Below are 13,774 nucleotides of genomic sequence, written 5' to 3' on the forward strand. Positions count from 1 at the left end.
GTGGCAAGTAGAAGTACTGACGGTAAAGTGAACAGAAGATGATAAGCAGAAAGAATGGCAATGGCGCTCTCAACCAATTATTAGGAACAAAATAACATTCATAGCCCGGTATATCACAGCTAAACGTTTTGTGTTAAGTTATGCATGCGTATATACATCAAGTTTGAACTGGCGAAACACAACAAATTCCATCAAAGGTGTTTTTCCACAAAAATACGTCTAGTCAGACAGCTATCAGTCTCATACTAAACAATGTAAAGGCGTTGTATTTATGAATTTAGTTGTAATATTGTGGCTTTCTGTTCTTTAAATCCGTGAAATGTAATGTAATGAGCATTTCAGCAGATATGATCTGTTTTCTGTAATAAAATGACAATGTTTAATACTGTGATGGTGATCACGTGGCCTTGCGCGCGACCCGCATATTTCACAGCTCGCGGGGTTCACTTGCCGCCTTCAGGAGAGCGCCGGTTATAAAGTATTCCTCACAAATACTGTTTTGTTAGATAAAACGTACGTATATGGAATGTTCTTAGACTTTTAATAGTCACTTTACTATTTTTGCCGAACAGAGTGTACCAACAGACATTCCACCGCTTACTTTAAGCACTCAGCTAATTAATTTACCTCAGAGAAACGATAGCCAGTGGCTAAAAGCTAAACTCGAGAGTTCACGGAACAGTAAATAACTTGTGTTGCTTCAGTATGTTGTCATGCCTAATAACAGCTTCATATTTCAATGTTCAATGTCACAGTTGTTCTTTTAGGATGTTCGTGGCAACCACAAGATGTTAGACTCAGAAGAAGGCGTTACTTCAGTGGATAACCTGTTTTATGACGGGCCAGTAATTCATAAAGTGTGAGTAGGCCTTTACACATAATGTCTGATCAGAGCCACGCCAGATATCTAAGAATTACTGGTTATTATTATGACTCTGTTTAGGAAGCCATTATGTCAGGGACAGGGCTCCTGGACATTTGATGCTCCACCCTCATTATCACAAATACCTGCAACACAAGACATCCAGGGAGAGGCAGCACACCTTTTCACACCTAGTGAGTCCTGTTTGGATTTAAGATAAAATGAGATTATAGGTTTTGGTAGTTGCAGTATATCATGTCAAATTTTCGATCTATTTAAAATCTTTAATTAAAAATGTTTTTAAAATGTATTTTGAAAAATTAACCTAAAATCATGATGTATTTTATGTATCTCAAATTTACTCACTTCCATCAAAATATATACAGTATAGACATACGCATATTACATTATATATATATATATATAAATATATATACAGAGGTGTGGAAAAAGTGTTGGCCCCCTTCCTGATTTAATTTTATTGCATGTTTGTCACACTTTAATGTTTTAATGTTTAGAATAGATCATCAAACAAATGTAAATATTAATCAAAGATAGCACAAGTAAACACAACATGCAGATTTTAAATGAAAGAGTTTTTTTTATGACGGGAAAACTAAATCCAAACCCACATGGCCCTGTGTGAAAAAGTGTTTGCCACCCCCCACCCCCCAACAATATCAAAGATCCCACAACAACATCTAAAGAACTGCAGGCCTCACTTGCCTCAGTTAAGGCCAGTGTTCATGACTCCACCATAAGAAAGAGACTGGGCAAAAATGGCCTGCATGGCAGAGTTCAAGACGAAAACTGCTGCTGAGCAAAAAGAACATAAAGGTTCGTCTCAGTTTTGCCAGAAAACATCTTGATGATCCCCAAGACTTTTGGGAAAATACTCTGTGGACTGACGAGACAAAAGTTGAACTTTTTGGAAGGTGTGTGTCCCATTACATCTGGCGTAAAATAACACAGCATTTCAGAAAAAGAACATCATACCAACAGTAAAATATGGTGGTGGTAGTGTGATGGTCTGGGGCTGTTTTGCTGCTTCAGGACCTGGAAGACTTGCTGTGATAAATGGAACCATGAATTCAGCTGTCTACCAAAAAATCCTGAAGGACAATGTCCGGCCATCTGTTCGTGACCTCAAGCTGAAGCGAACTTGGGTTCTGCAGCAGGACAATGATCCAAAACACACCAGCAAATCCACCTCTGAATGGCTGAAGAAAAACAAAATGAAGACTTTGGAGTGGCCTAGTCAAAGTCCTGACCTGAATCCTATTGAGATGCTGTGGCATGACCTTAAAAAGGCGGTTCATGCTCGAAAACCCTCCAATGTGGCTGAATTACAACAATTCTGCCAAGATGAGTGGGCCAAAATTCCTCCACAGACTCATTGCAAGTTATCGCAAACGCTTGATTGCAGTTGTTGCTGCTAAGGGTGGCCCAACCAGTTATTAGGTTTAGGGGGCAAGCACTTTTTCACACAGGGCCATGTGGGTTTGTGTTGTGTTTACTTGTTATCTTTGATTAATATTTAAATTTGTTTGATGATCTGAAACATTAAAGTGTGACAAACATGCCAAAAAAAAATAAAAAATCAGGAAGCGGGCCAACACTTTTTCACACCACTGTGTGTGTATGTATATATATATATATATATATATATATATATATATATATTTATATATTTATATATATATACAGGGCTCCAGACAAAAAAATCGAGTAAGGAGCCATTGGCTCCTATAAAAGAAAAACTTAGGCGCCAAATTATTTTTTTAGGTGCCACAGAATAAAAGTGGTTTATTTTATTATTATCATTTTATTTTTCCCCCCTATTTTAACATTTCAATCATTTTGTCATGTGTTTATGTCTTATCTTTTCTAGGCTTTATCAGCATTTTAATCCATCTTGTAGATGATCAGGTCGACCGGGGGACTAAGGTTCACTTAAAGTGTGAATTAAATGTCTTTTACAACTTGAAATATACAGTCACAAAGAATTGTTCGTTACACAGAATCTGTAGCAATATCATGGACCATAAGCATCACTTGGCAACTGAGTGCAGTGCATCCTATAAATGTTGTCACGTCTTTCACACATTCAGTCTGTTTTTCTTCATTAGTAAAATGCAATTTTATAGGAGGAGTTGAATCATGTACAACAGAATAAGTAAAAATATTAATATGCAACAGCGCATAAATATAGCAAAACGCTCCTCTTTATAGTTATTTTTCTAGCTGACTGATGAGTTTATGGACACTGAGTGGTTATTCTGAGGTAAATGTATTACAATGCAATGTTTACAAGCTTTATACATTTCCTCAGTTTGAAACACTGAATGAGCTTTTACATAAAACATTTCAGTAAGTTGTACTATAGGCTTTCTTATTGCCTACCAGGGGCGGAGCCAGACGATGTAAACATTCGGGGCTTAGCCCAAACCTAGGGGGGTCCGGGGGCATGCTTCCCCGGGGAGATTTTTTTCCCATTTACGTCAGCTAAATGCACTATTTTTCAGGCTGTTTGAGATAATAGAATGCCTAAAAATCTATACACTATATGGGAAAATGATGAATGTTACTCAGTAAAATTAAAAAATCACCCAGTAGAGCCTATAACCTATTTTGTATTTAATTGTTCTCCAGCTGTAGTGAATCCAAAACACCAAAAATGTTAAGGATGACTCATTTTCATCCAATTATAATTATAAACGCAGGGCTCTATACACTTATATTTTTGAAGGAGCACTTACACAGCACTTACAAATTGCATAAATAATCTTATGAGGCTAATGTATCAAATATAAAATTTGGAATACAGAAATATGAAATGATGAAAAAAATTAGAATGGTACTTTGCCACTAGGTGGCGGCAAGCCACTGCCTTAATGAGTGAGTCAGTCAGTCATTTAATCAATCGATTCGTTCGAAACAGATGATTCATTCAGAAAAAAAGTAAGCAACTGTTTTTATGAATGGGTCAGTGAATCATTTACTCACGCAAATTTATTCAGTAAACACCGCTGTGTGTTGCTGCAGAGCACAACAACATGCGTTGTTTGGAACCATTTCCTTAGCGAAATATGTCTTTTTTTATTATCTTGTTTATTGAATTGTTGCCCTGACACGAAAAGTCTGCCACAGACCATGCTAACCCAACATTATAACCGCTCTGTCTGTGTGTGTGTGTGTGTGTGTGTCCTAAAGACTGTGCTGCGCAACCGTTAACTGTTAGCGTTAGATGTTCAAAATGTAACTTAAATCAGACACAATTTAAAACCGAATAAGAAATATAATACTATGATTAAAAGTTACAGATACCTGAAGCTGTTGTATCTTGGCGTTCAAGTGTTGGCTGGGGGTGTTTTACTTCCTTTTTCCATTTTAGTCGCAGTTTGGAGCCCTGATATATATATAAATAAATGACACAACCTAAAATCATGATGTGTGCACATTTAGGTTGAGTCTTTAAAAGTAATTTAATTTGTGTGTGATTGTGTATGTATGCATATATAAATATTAGGGCTGTCGATCATTTTTTTAAATCTAATTAATTACACGATGTGTCGATTAATTAATCGCTAAATAAATTTGAATATGAAAATACCCACAAAAGATTACTAAAAACTTGTGTTAAAGTGCCCCTATTATGGGTTATGAAAGGTTCATATTTTGGTTTTGGGAGTCCCCAACAACAGGTTGACATGCATGCAAGGTCAATAAACACTTTCATTTTCTTATAATATGCATTTATTTTTACCTTATTTGCTCAACGACTCCCAAACGATTCCAATAAAATGGAAATTAATTATTCAAAAATCATACAATGTGATTTTCTGGATTTTTTTAAATATTCTGTCTCTCACAGTTGAGGTGTACCTACGATGAAAATGACAGATTTCTCCATTCTTTGTAAGTGAGAGAACTTGAAAAATCAGCAGTGTATCAAATACTTATTTGCCCCACTGTATAATGTAAACAATAACTTTTATTTTGAATGTGATTAATCGTTTGACAGCATTAATTTAAACTCATGATATTCGGGACAAAATCAGCCCTTGTGATATTGCTCTCGCTGCTCATGTGATATTGTATGATATAAATATGAGACAAAAACTCATACAGGGGCAATTTTGCAACGATATCTTAATTTTAGGGCAGAACTGCATTTATGGACATTTTATTTGTCAACAGTCAACTGTATGAAATGTGTTACATGTGTTGTGTGTGACGTACAGGTCTGTGGGTGGGGATGTGCGTTAACTGCGTTAAAATATTTCAATTGCATTATTTTTTCATAACTAATTAATTAAGTTAACGCGTTAAACTGACAGCCCTAATATATATACAGTGCCCTCCATAAGTATTGGAACAGTAAAGACAATATTGCTCTGTTGGCTGTGGAGTCAAGACATTTGCAAATATGATTAAAAGATGAATATGAGACAAAACTACAGAATGTCACATTTTATTATTAGCCGTTTCAACACATACATGTTTTACCAAATAAAAAGAACAGCACTTTTAGAGTTCATCCCACTCATTGATGTGAGCATAAGTATTGGGACAGTTGAACATAAGGCAGATATAAAAGATTAAAAGCTATTATTTAGTTGCAGATCCCTTGCACACAATCACAGCAGTGAGTCTGTGACCCATAGACATAACCAGACTCTTCGTCTCATCTTTTGAAATACTTTTCCCAGCCTTTAATGCAGCCAATTCCAATTGTTGCTTGTTTTGGGGAGTTTCTGCCTTTACTCTCCTCTTCAGCTGGTGAAATTCATGTTCAATCAGATTTAAATCTGGAGATTGACTAAATCTAAGACTTTCCATTTCTTTGCCCTTATAAATTCCTTGACTGAACTGGCAGGGTGTTTTGGGTCATTGTCCTGATGCAATATGAAGCACTTCCCAATGAATCTGCTGGCATTTTCTTGAATATTGGTAGGCAAGATGGTTTTGCACCCTTCCAAATTCATTCTGCTACTGTCATCATACATTAAGTCATCAGTAAAGTTGAGAGGGCCTGTTCCAGAGGCAGCCATGCATCCCCATGCCACGACACCACCTCCACCATGCTTTACAGATGAGGCTGTATGCTTGGGATCATTGCAGTTCCCTTTTTTCCTCCACATTTTTGCTTTCCCATCACTTAGATAAAGGTTCATCTTTGTCTCATCGGTCCATAAACACAGTTCCAAAACTCTTCTGGCTCACCTTTGTGCTTTTTTGCAAACTCTAATCTTGCCTTTCTATGTTTGGTGCTGGTCAGAGGTTTGCATCTTGCTGTGTAGCATCTGTAATTCTGTGTCAAAGTCTCCTGAGGACAGTAAATTGTCAGAGCATCACCCCAGCTTTCTGGAAGTTGTTGATTTTACAGACACGTCTTTTAGGATTCATTTTCACAGCTTTTATGATTTGTCTGTCATCAACTACTCTTGTTTTCTTAGCCGATCAGGTCGTTGTTGGTTGCTGGTGGTTTCCAAACTCTTGATTTCTCCATGCCCTTTGTTTTTGCTAGAGCTCTAACTGACTTCCTCTTTTCTTTTAGCATCCAAATTGCTTGCTTTTCTCTCAAAGTCAGCTTCCTCGTCTTCATCCTGGTTTGTGTGTGTCATCATCGAATGCAAGATTCAGAATGCAGAAGTAATGGATATAACTGATTCGACACATTCCCTTCATTTAATATCTGAAGAATTAATGCAACAGGACACAGCTGATCACTTAGAAAGAGCTGTGAGGCAACTGTTCCAATACTTATGCTCACATCAGATAGAGGGATGAAACTCTAAAAGTGCTGAACTTCTTAGCTGGTAAAACATCTAAGTGTTGAATCGCCCAATAATAAAATGTGACATTCTGTAGTTTTGTCTCATATTCATCTTTTAATCATATTTGTAAATGTCTTGACTCCACAGCCAACAGAGCAATTTTGTCTTTACTGTTCCAATACTTTTGGAGGGCACTGTATATGTTTATATATACACACACACACACACAGATACTGTTGTGGCTGTCCTTATTCCATATATATCATAAATATGAACAAAAAGACTTTTGAAAATGGTATTTTTTTTAAATTACAAAATTCTAACCTTTCATTGGAGAATTTAAAATGGGGGGGAAATCTCATTGTGAAATAAAAGTTTTTCTCCAATACACATTGGCCACAATTAATGGTACCCTTTTATTCAATACTTTTTGCAACCTCCTTTTGCCAAGATAACAGCTCTGAGTCTTCACTTATAATGCCTGATGATTTTGGGGAACATCTGAGGTCAGAGGACAGACAAGAGGTCAGAGACCATTCCTTCAGACACTCCAGACCTTTTAGATTCCCAGTTCCATGTGGGTGCTTCTCCCCTTCATTTCACCCCACTCATTTTCTGTAGGGTTTAGGTCAGGGAAGAACAGGGGCCATGGCAGAACATTCGTTTTGTGCTCAGTGACCCATTCTTGTTTAGATTTTGATGTTTGTTTTTGGATCATTGTCCTGTTGTAAGGTCCAACTTTGGCCCATTATAAGATTTCTAGCAGGGACAGTCAGTTTGTAATTTTTAATCTCTTGGTATTTGATTGAAACCATGAATTATGCATATATCTGATTTACAGGACCTCTGGCAGAAAAATGGGCCCACAATATTAAAGATATAGAAGAACTGTATATTCCATTGTACACATGAAGTACTTTTTATTCCTGTGGGCACCAAACCAATCTTGAGTGTCTGCTGCTAAAAATCTTATTTTTTAGTTTCATCTGACCATAACACCCAGAGCAATTTTCTGTTTTTTTTGTTTTTGTTTTTTTCATTTGTTATGGACGATTAATGGAATTTGGCTTTTGTGTCACCTCATATTTATATTTCTGTTAAATAGAAAAGTCATGGCTGGATAATTTCCTACTAACCCTGGTGTGCTAAAAAAATATATACTTGAGATATTTTACTCACAAGACTTTCTAATTGTACCAATAATTCTGGCCATTGTGTATTACAGAAAAAATATTTATTTCACAATGTGATTTTCCCCCACTTTAATTTTTTTATTTCAATTAAAGCTTAGATTTTTTTTATTGTATTTTTTGAATGAAAGATCAAACGGATAAACAATGCAGATTTATTTTCACAGCCTTCCTTGATCATATTCACCAAGGGTACCAACAATTCTGACCACAAATTGCTAAAAAAAGAAAAGAAAAATGCGACCTAAAATTGTGATGTGTGTGTACATTTATTGCTACAGGTGTATATTGCATGAATTTAGGAATAGGAAGAGCATGACTTTTTATTTCATTTCTCATTTATGAAGGTTTCTCTCAGAGATCAAAGAAATTTCTGCCTCCAGCACAACCTATTCACAATCCCATTGCAAGTGTCCAGCGGCAGACTGTGAAATCACATGAGCTGGAGGAATCTGTTTTGTGGACACATGGACCTTTTAGAGAAAGAGATCAAGCCGTCGACCGGATGGGTTTTGTGGAAGCAAGGCCTTTACCTACTGCTAGTGCTCCTCCCTTCAAGACTCGGTATGGTTTGCTACATCTTGATTCAGTTAACAAAATTTGCTGATCTAACAAGCAGTTGTGTTTGAAATGGATATTGGCAGTAGAACAATAAGTGGGTAAACAGACTGGATTCTATTGTAAACCTAGGTTGTTCAGAGCTCCCACTAGAAGGATCTCAGGGAATGATGAAGACGGTATCCCAAATCAGATGATGTCAACAAAAAATGACACAAGTTTCCTTGGTCAGGTTGCCATGACAACCACAGGTCCACAGACTACACATGCTGTTGCTACCTGTAGTCCCTTTATTGACTTGGGCCAAACAGAACAAACATCCGATGTACCTTCAAAAACAAACCATAATCTCCATTTTGGTTTCAGACCTGCAGAATTAGAAGGTAATATAATACTGTAGCACTATTAACTGGAATGTCATGATATAGAGCTAGTCCAAGTTGGCAGAAATTTAACCAGCTATTCTACCGTTTAAAGTTAAAATTAAAAGTTAAATCTCTGTACTTTTTAATGCCGGGTACACACTGCATGATTTTAGCCCCGATTTTCACTCAAATACCCAAAGTCAATGGCAAATTAGTGCCCGTACATGTGAGTGACAATCGCTTGTTGTGTAGTGTGTTATCAAAGACTCAATCTTAGAGAAGCGCCGATTCATCGCTGATGCTAAAAACAGAAAAGTTTCACGTACAGATGACAACATTGTCAAAGATCCCCTATGAGGCGCCGTACGCAGGGAGTTTGTGTGTGTGTGTTTGTGTGCATTTTATATATATTTGTTTGAGCAGTTAGTGGTATACGTGAATGTGTGACTGTTTTAAATATGTGTATGCAAGTGTTTCATGTGTGTTTGGTGGTGGACGAGGAGATACCCCCCTTACTATGCAAAGCGCTTTGAATGCCTAGAAAAGCGCTATATAAATGTAACAAATTATTATTATTATTGATGTGTGAGTGAAGTAGGGGTGTGCGATATGACGATTTTTGATCGTGGACGATAAAAATGTCTCCACGATCTGCTTTTTAAGAAATATCGTAGTATCGCGCTGCCGCGCACATTGTCAAATACAGTTCTGGCGCCGCCGTCTCTATATACTGTACAACACGACATACAGCAGTAGAGTTACTCAGACAGGACACTGCACTTATTCGCGTTCGCAAAAGTACATTATTTGCACACAAGCCTTGCTGGTTAAATGTTTAATTCGCACGCTGATCTGATGTGCGCTTGTTCTGAGTGCATACACCTGACACGCGCACTAAAACGCCTGTCTAACAGCGCCTGATTACTCAACTAAGTTATATTTTGCGCTAATACTGTCAAAACACACAAGGTTTACATACAGACTGAGTTGGTTATCTCTAAAATGAAAGTAAATTGTTAAGAGAGAAACGGATGCGTGCCTGTATATTAGATGCGTGCAGCTCTTAAAGGGACAGGACACTAAACGTGCTGTCGACTGTCATTAAAGGGATAGTTCACCCTAAAATTTAATTTCTGTCATTATTTACTCAGTGGAAAACCAAACAGTTGCTGGTCCACATTGACTTTGATAGTAGGAAAGAAAAATCCTATGGAAGTCACTGAGGACCAGCAACTGTTTGGTTTTCCACCTTCTTCAAAATAGCATTTATAAATGTTCAGCACAAGACAGAAACTCATTCCGGTTTAAAACAACTTTTGAGTAAATGATGATATAAAAATACAACATTATGACAGAATTGACAGACAGATGACAGAATATTAATTTGTGGGGGAACTATTCATTTAACGTTAACAAAACAACAAAACGCAAAAGAGAAAAATCACTCACTATTCTTGACTGAAAAACTTTAATACAGTTGCTTTAGGAATCAGTCTATCTAGTGTTTTATTTTTATATTTGTTCATTCAATTTCATTGACTGGTCCTGCTAAATACACCTATTGTACCTGGAAATAAAGCACTGTTTGTTTTATTTGTATATTATGTGTATTTGTAATGTGTATCTTTGTTCTTATTTTTTAATAAGAAAAATAAAATAATGACAAAGATTTTTTATCTTCGCCCACTTTGGCCTAAATATCTGCCATGCATCTTTGTCTTTCTAGTTTGGCTGTAATGCTCAGACAACTTGTAAAACCAAAATAGTAAAACTAACAAAGAATCGTGATAAAAATCGTGAATCGTGATATTTCTATAAAAAATCGTGATATGATATTTTTCCCATATCGCCCACCCCTAGAGTGAAGTTTGATATAAGCCCTATATGGTGCCTCATAATCCCCTTTCACACAGATCTGCAAAAATGATTTAAAACACTGTTATGCATTCCAGGCCAGTAATTGACAATGTCACTTTGCCTGTGCACATATGCATCATTGTTTTCTCAAGTTTGCATTTTCATAGTTTATAAGGAGATGATAAATGTATAATTTTCAAAAACTTGTACTTTGAAACCCTTCTTTAAAAGTTAGCATTTTCAGGTCTCCAAAATGTTGATGTTGTATAAACAAATGGCCAAAATGCTTAAAAAGTTTTCTGTTTTTAGTTAAAAATGGTGTCGTATAAACACTCTCTGCAGTGTGAAATGTGTTTTAACTGGAAATTATATTGGCGATTACCTACAGCCAATGAGAAAGCAAGATACAGGGCAAAGGAAATTTCAGGGGGAGAAGTCATTGACCTGCAACAAAACATCAGCAAGCATGACTTCACCAAGCAACCGTTCTCTACTTCATATTTTTTCTTTTCTTCTTTCTCCCTTTTCATTGCACATCATCGAAAAAGGAACTTGTATTACAAGCTTGTGGGCTACTTTTTTTACCAGGGAGAAATCCAGTCTCTCAATCTTACTTTTTTTTTCCTTCATCACTTCATTTGTGTAAAACATAGTTTGTAGACCAGACCGAGTTGTTGGCGAGTCTTCCTTTTGAAAGTTGTGGTACCCCGGACAATTGTGTGGTGTGAGAAGAACAGCAATCTGACAACTCTGAAAATCATGCAGTGTGTTCACGGCATAATAGAGCAAAATATGCAATCTTTAGGGCACATGCAAAAACTAATAATTTCCATACATAGATAACAATTAGTTTTAAACTGAATATTTGACATGTTAATATTGATATTGCTTTTCAAGGGTCATCTGGAAAAGGAACACTACGTCCAGTCTCTGAAATTCGTATCCTCTTTGAAACCTCATGAAATCAAAATAATAAGAGTTTTGTGGCTTTGTGGTGTTTATTAGTGTTGATCTAATCTATAGTATATGCTAGTGTACTCTAAAAGCTGACAAAATTCACTTTTTGCAAATATTCACTTTAAAAAATTAGAAAGATTCTCTTCTGGGAATATAGAAAATTATATTGTACAAAAAATCCTGCCCAAACCCTGTTTCAGTAGGAAATATATTATCTTAGGAAGGAAAACTCAGAATTCATGGGAACTTTAAATTATTCCTTAAGTTGTTCAATGTACATTTATAACTTATCACTGTGAATGACACATTTATTGTCACGTTCATTATTTTCCTTGATATTTGTGTAAGCTGCTGAATTCAGAAGTGTGTTTAAAGAATTCCCTTACTTCAACTATGTGCAGTCCCAAGCACTGGATGATGTAAATCTCTAGCATTTATATCTATTTTATGTAAAGTTCATAAACACAGTGTGCAGCAGATTATTGCTCTATTTCAGGTTCTGTACACAAATAAAAATTTTGTTGCCTGTGCTCCCACGGGCTCTGGGAAGACTGTGCTCTTTGAACTGGCCATTGTTCGACTACTGATTGAGGCTTCAGACGCCTGGCACAATGTCAGGGCTGTGTACAGTGAGTTACAATTATAGCAATTATTATTTGAGCTTAATAATTACGTTTTTTTTTTTATTTGAGACTTTTCATTCACTAATTCATAACAAATACTGTTTGACATTTTATGCTTCAGTGGCACCGATTAAGGCTCTTTGCAGTCAGCGTTTTGAAAACTGGAAACAGAAGTTTGGACCCCTTGGACTAAACTGCAAGGAGTTAACAGGAGACACGGAGATTGATGACATTTTTGAAATCCAGGATGCTCATCTGATTTTTACAACTCCTGTAAGTTGCCACATAAAGTAGAGTCTAAACATAAAACATCTTTCCAACAAGTCTGAAAGTTTTTTCCTTTTAAAAGGAAAAATGGGACAGCATGACAAGGAGGTGGAAGGATAACTGTTTATTGCCATCTGTTAGTCTCTTCCTCATTGATGAGGTCTGATTTATTTACTCCCATGTGGTAGTTAATACCAGTATTTAAAAACAGATTGCAGTTTGTTAATGAACAATATATTTTTGTCTACATACCCTCTCTAGATACATGTGATCAAAGACAAAACCCGTGGAGCCACTCTTGAAGTTGTGGTCAGCAGAATGAAAACCATGCATTCGTATCGTCTGGCTGTAAATCCAGAATCAAAAGCATCAGCGAGATTTGTGGCTGTCTCAGCTACCATCCCAAACATCCAGGACGTAAGTTGTTTGAGGAAGTACCAAAGAAATGAATCTCTTTTAAGGTTAATTTAGATTATTCCTGTGCTGTTCTTTACCGTTTCAAAGATATCTGAATGGCTTTCGGATGAGTCAGGGCCTGCCACTTGTTTGGAGATGGATGAGACTCACAGGCCTGTGAAACTGAGGAAAGTGGTGCTTGGGTTCCCCTGTGGAAGTAATCGGAATGAATTCAAGTTTGATCTTTCACTCAACTACAAAATGGCCAACGTTATTCAGACCTACTCAGATCAAAAACCAACCCTTGTGGTAAGTGAATCTTTGTGAATGCAAATGTGTTGGCTTGTGTAAAAAAATTAATGCATTTGTCTGAATTTAACAGTTTTGCTCCACAAGAAAAGGAGTTCAACAGTCTGCTTCTGTGCTTGCCAAGGATGCCAGATTCATTATGAGCCTTGACCACAAACAAAGGTACTATAGTCACCTTACATAGATTATATATATATACAGTATACATAGGAGCATGTGGTTGAACTACCAAAGATGAAGATGCTTTGCAAGATCTGAACTGTATTTTTAAGATTACTCTTAATGTGGACATCTCTTAGTATAACTCATTAACTCTTTCATAGACTGATGAAATATGCAAACTCTCTGCTTGATGCAAAACTCAGAGGTGTGTACGTTATATACTTATGCAGTTTTACATTCATGAATAAATTGGTCACTGTTTTTTGAAGGTATACTAAACATTTTTTTCTATACTTCTTCCAGATATATTTATTTGTGGCATTGGATATCATCATGCTGGCATGGATGTGTCAGACAGGAAATTGATTGAAGAAGCATTTACTGTGGGTGACTTGCCAGTGTTATGTAAGTTCTGCAATCATGTTTTCACTCATTTAGTTTTGATTAT

The 13,774-nt window shown here is 36.5% G+C and overlaps 1 protein-coding gene across 5 annotated transcripts in view; it reads left to right on the top strand.

Moving 5' to 3' along the window:
* Positions 1–33: 33 nt before the first annotated feature.
* hfm1 (helicase for meiosis 1) overlaps positions 34–13,774 on the top strand; it is a 26,625-nt gene continuing 12,884 nt past the window's right edge. Inside the window, exons 1-15 of one of the 5 annotated variants that reach the window (XM_079434546.1) lie at positions 34–513; positions 756–859; positions 944–1,056; positions 8,180–8,396; positions 8,523–8,773; positions 11,510–11,551; positions 11,918–11,988; positions 12,066–12,198; positions 12,314–12,465; positions 12,542–12,619; positions 12,721–12,876; positions 12,964–13,164; positions 13,238–13,326; positions 13,488–13,531; positions 13,630–13,731. In XM_079434546.1, coding sequence (XP_079290672.1) covers positions 789–859; positions 944–1,056; positions 8,180–8,396; positions 8,523–8,773; positions 11,510–11,551; positions 11,918–11,988; positions 12,066–12,198; positions 12,314–12,465; positions 12,542–12,619; positions 12,721–12,876; positions 12,964–13,164; positions 13,238–13,326; positions 13,488–13,531; positions 13,630–13,731 — 1,720 coding nt within the window. In that variant the 5' untranslated portion in view covers positions 34–513; positions 756–788. The remainder of the gene's footprint in view (positions 514–755; positions 860–943; positions 1,057–8,179; positions 8,397–8,522; positions 8,774–11,509; positions 11,552–11,917; positions 11,989–12,065; positions 12,199–12,313; positions 12,466–12,541; positions 12,620–12,720; positions 12,877–12,963; positions 13,165–13,237; positions 13,327–13,487; positions 13,532–13,629; positions 13,732–13,774) is intronic. The other 4 variants (XM_079434548.1, XM_079434547.1, XM_079434549.1 and 1 more) reach the window with 4 other exon arrangements.

The sequence above is a fragment of the Barbus barbus genome (genome assembly GCF_936440315.1).
Source record: "Barbus barbus genome assembly, chromosome: 15".
Taxonomy (NCBI): domain Eukaryota; kingdom Metazoa; phylum Chordata; class Actinopteri; order Cypriniformes; family Cyprinidae; genus Barbus; species Barbus barbus.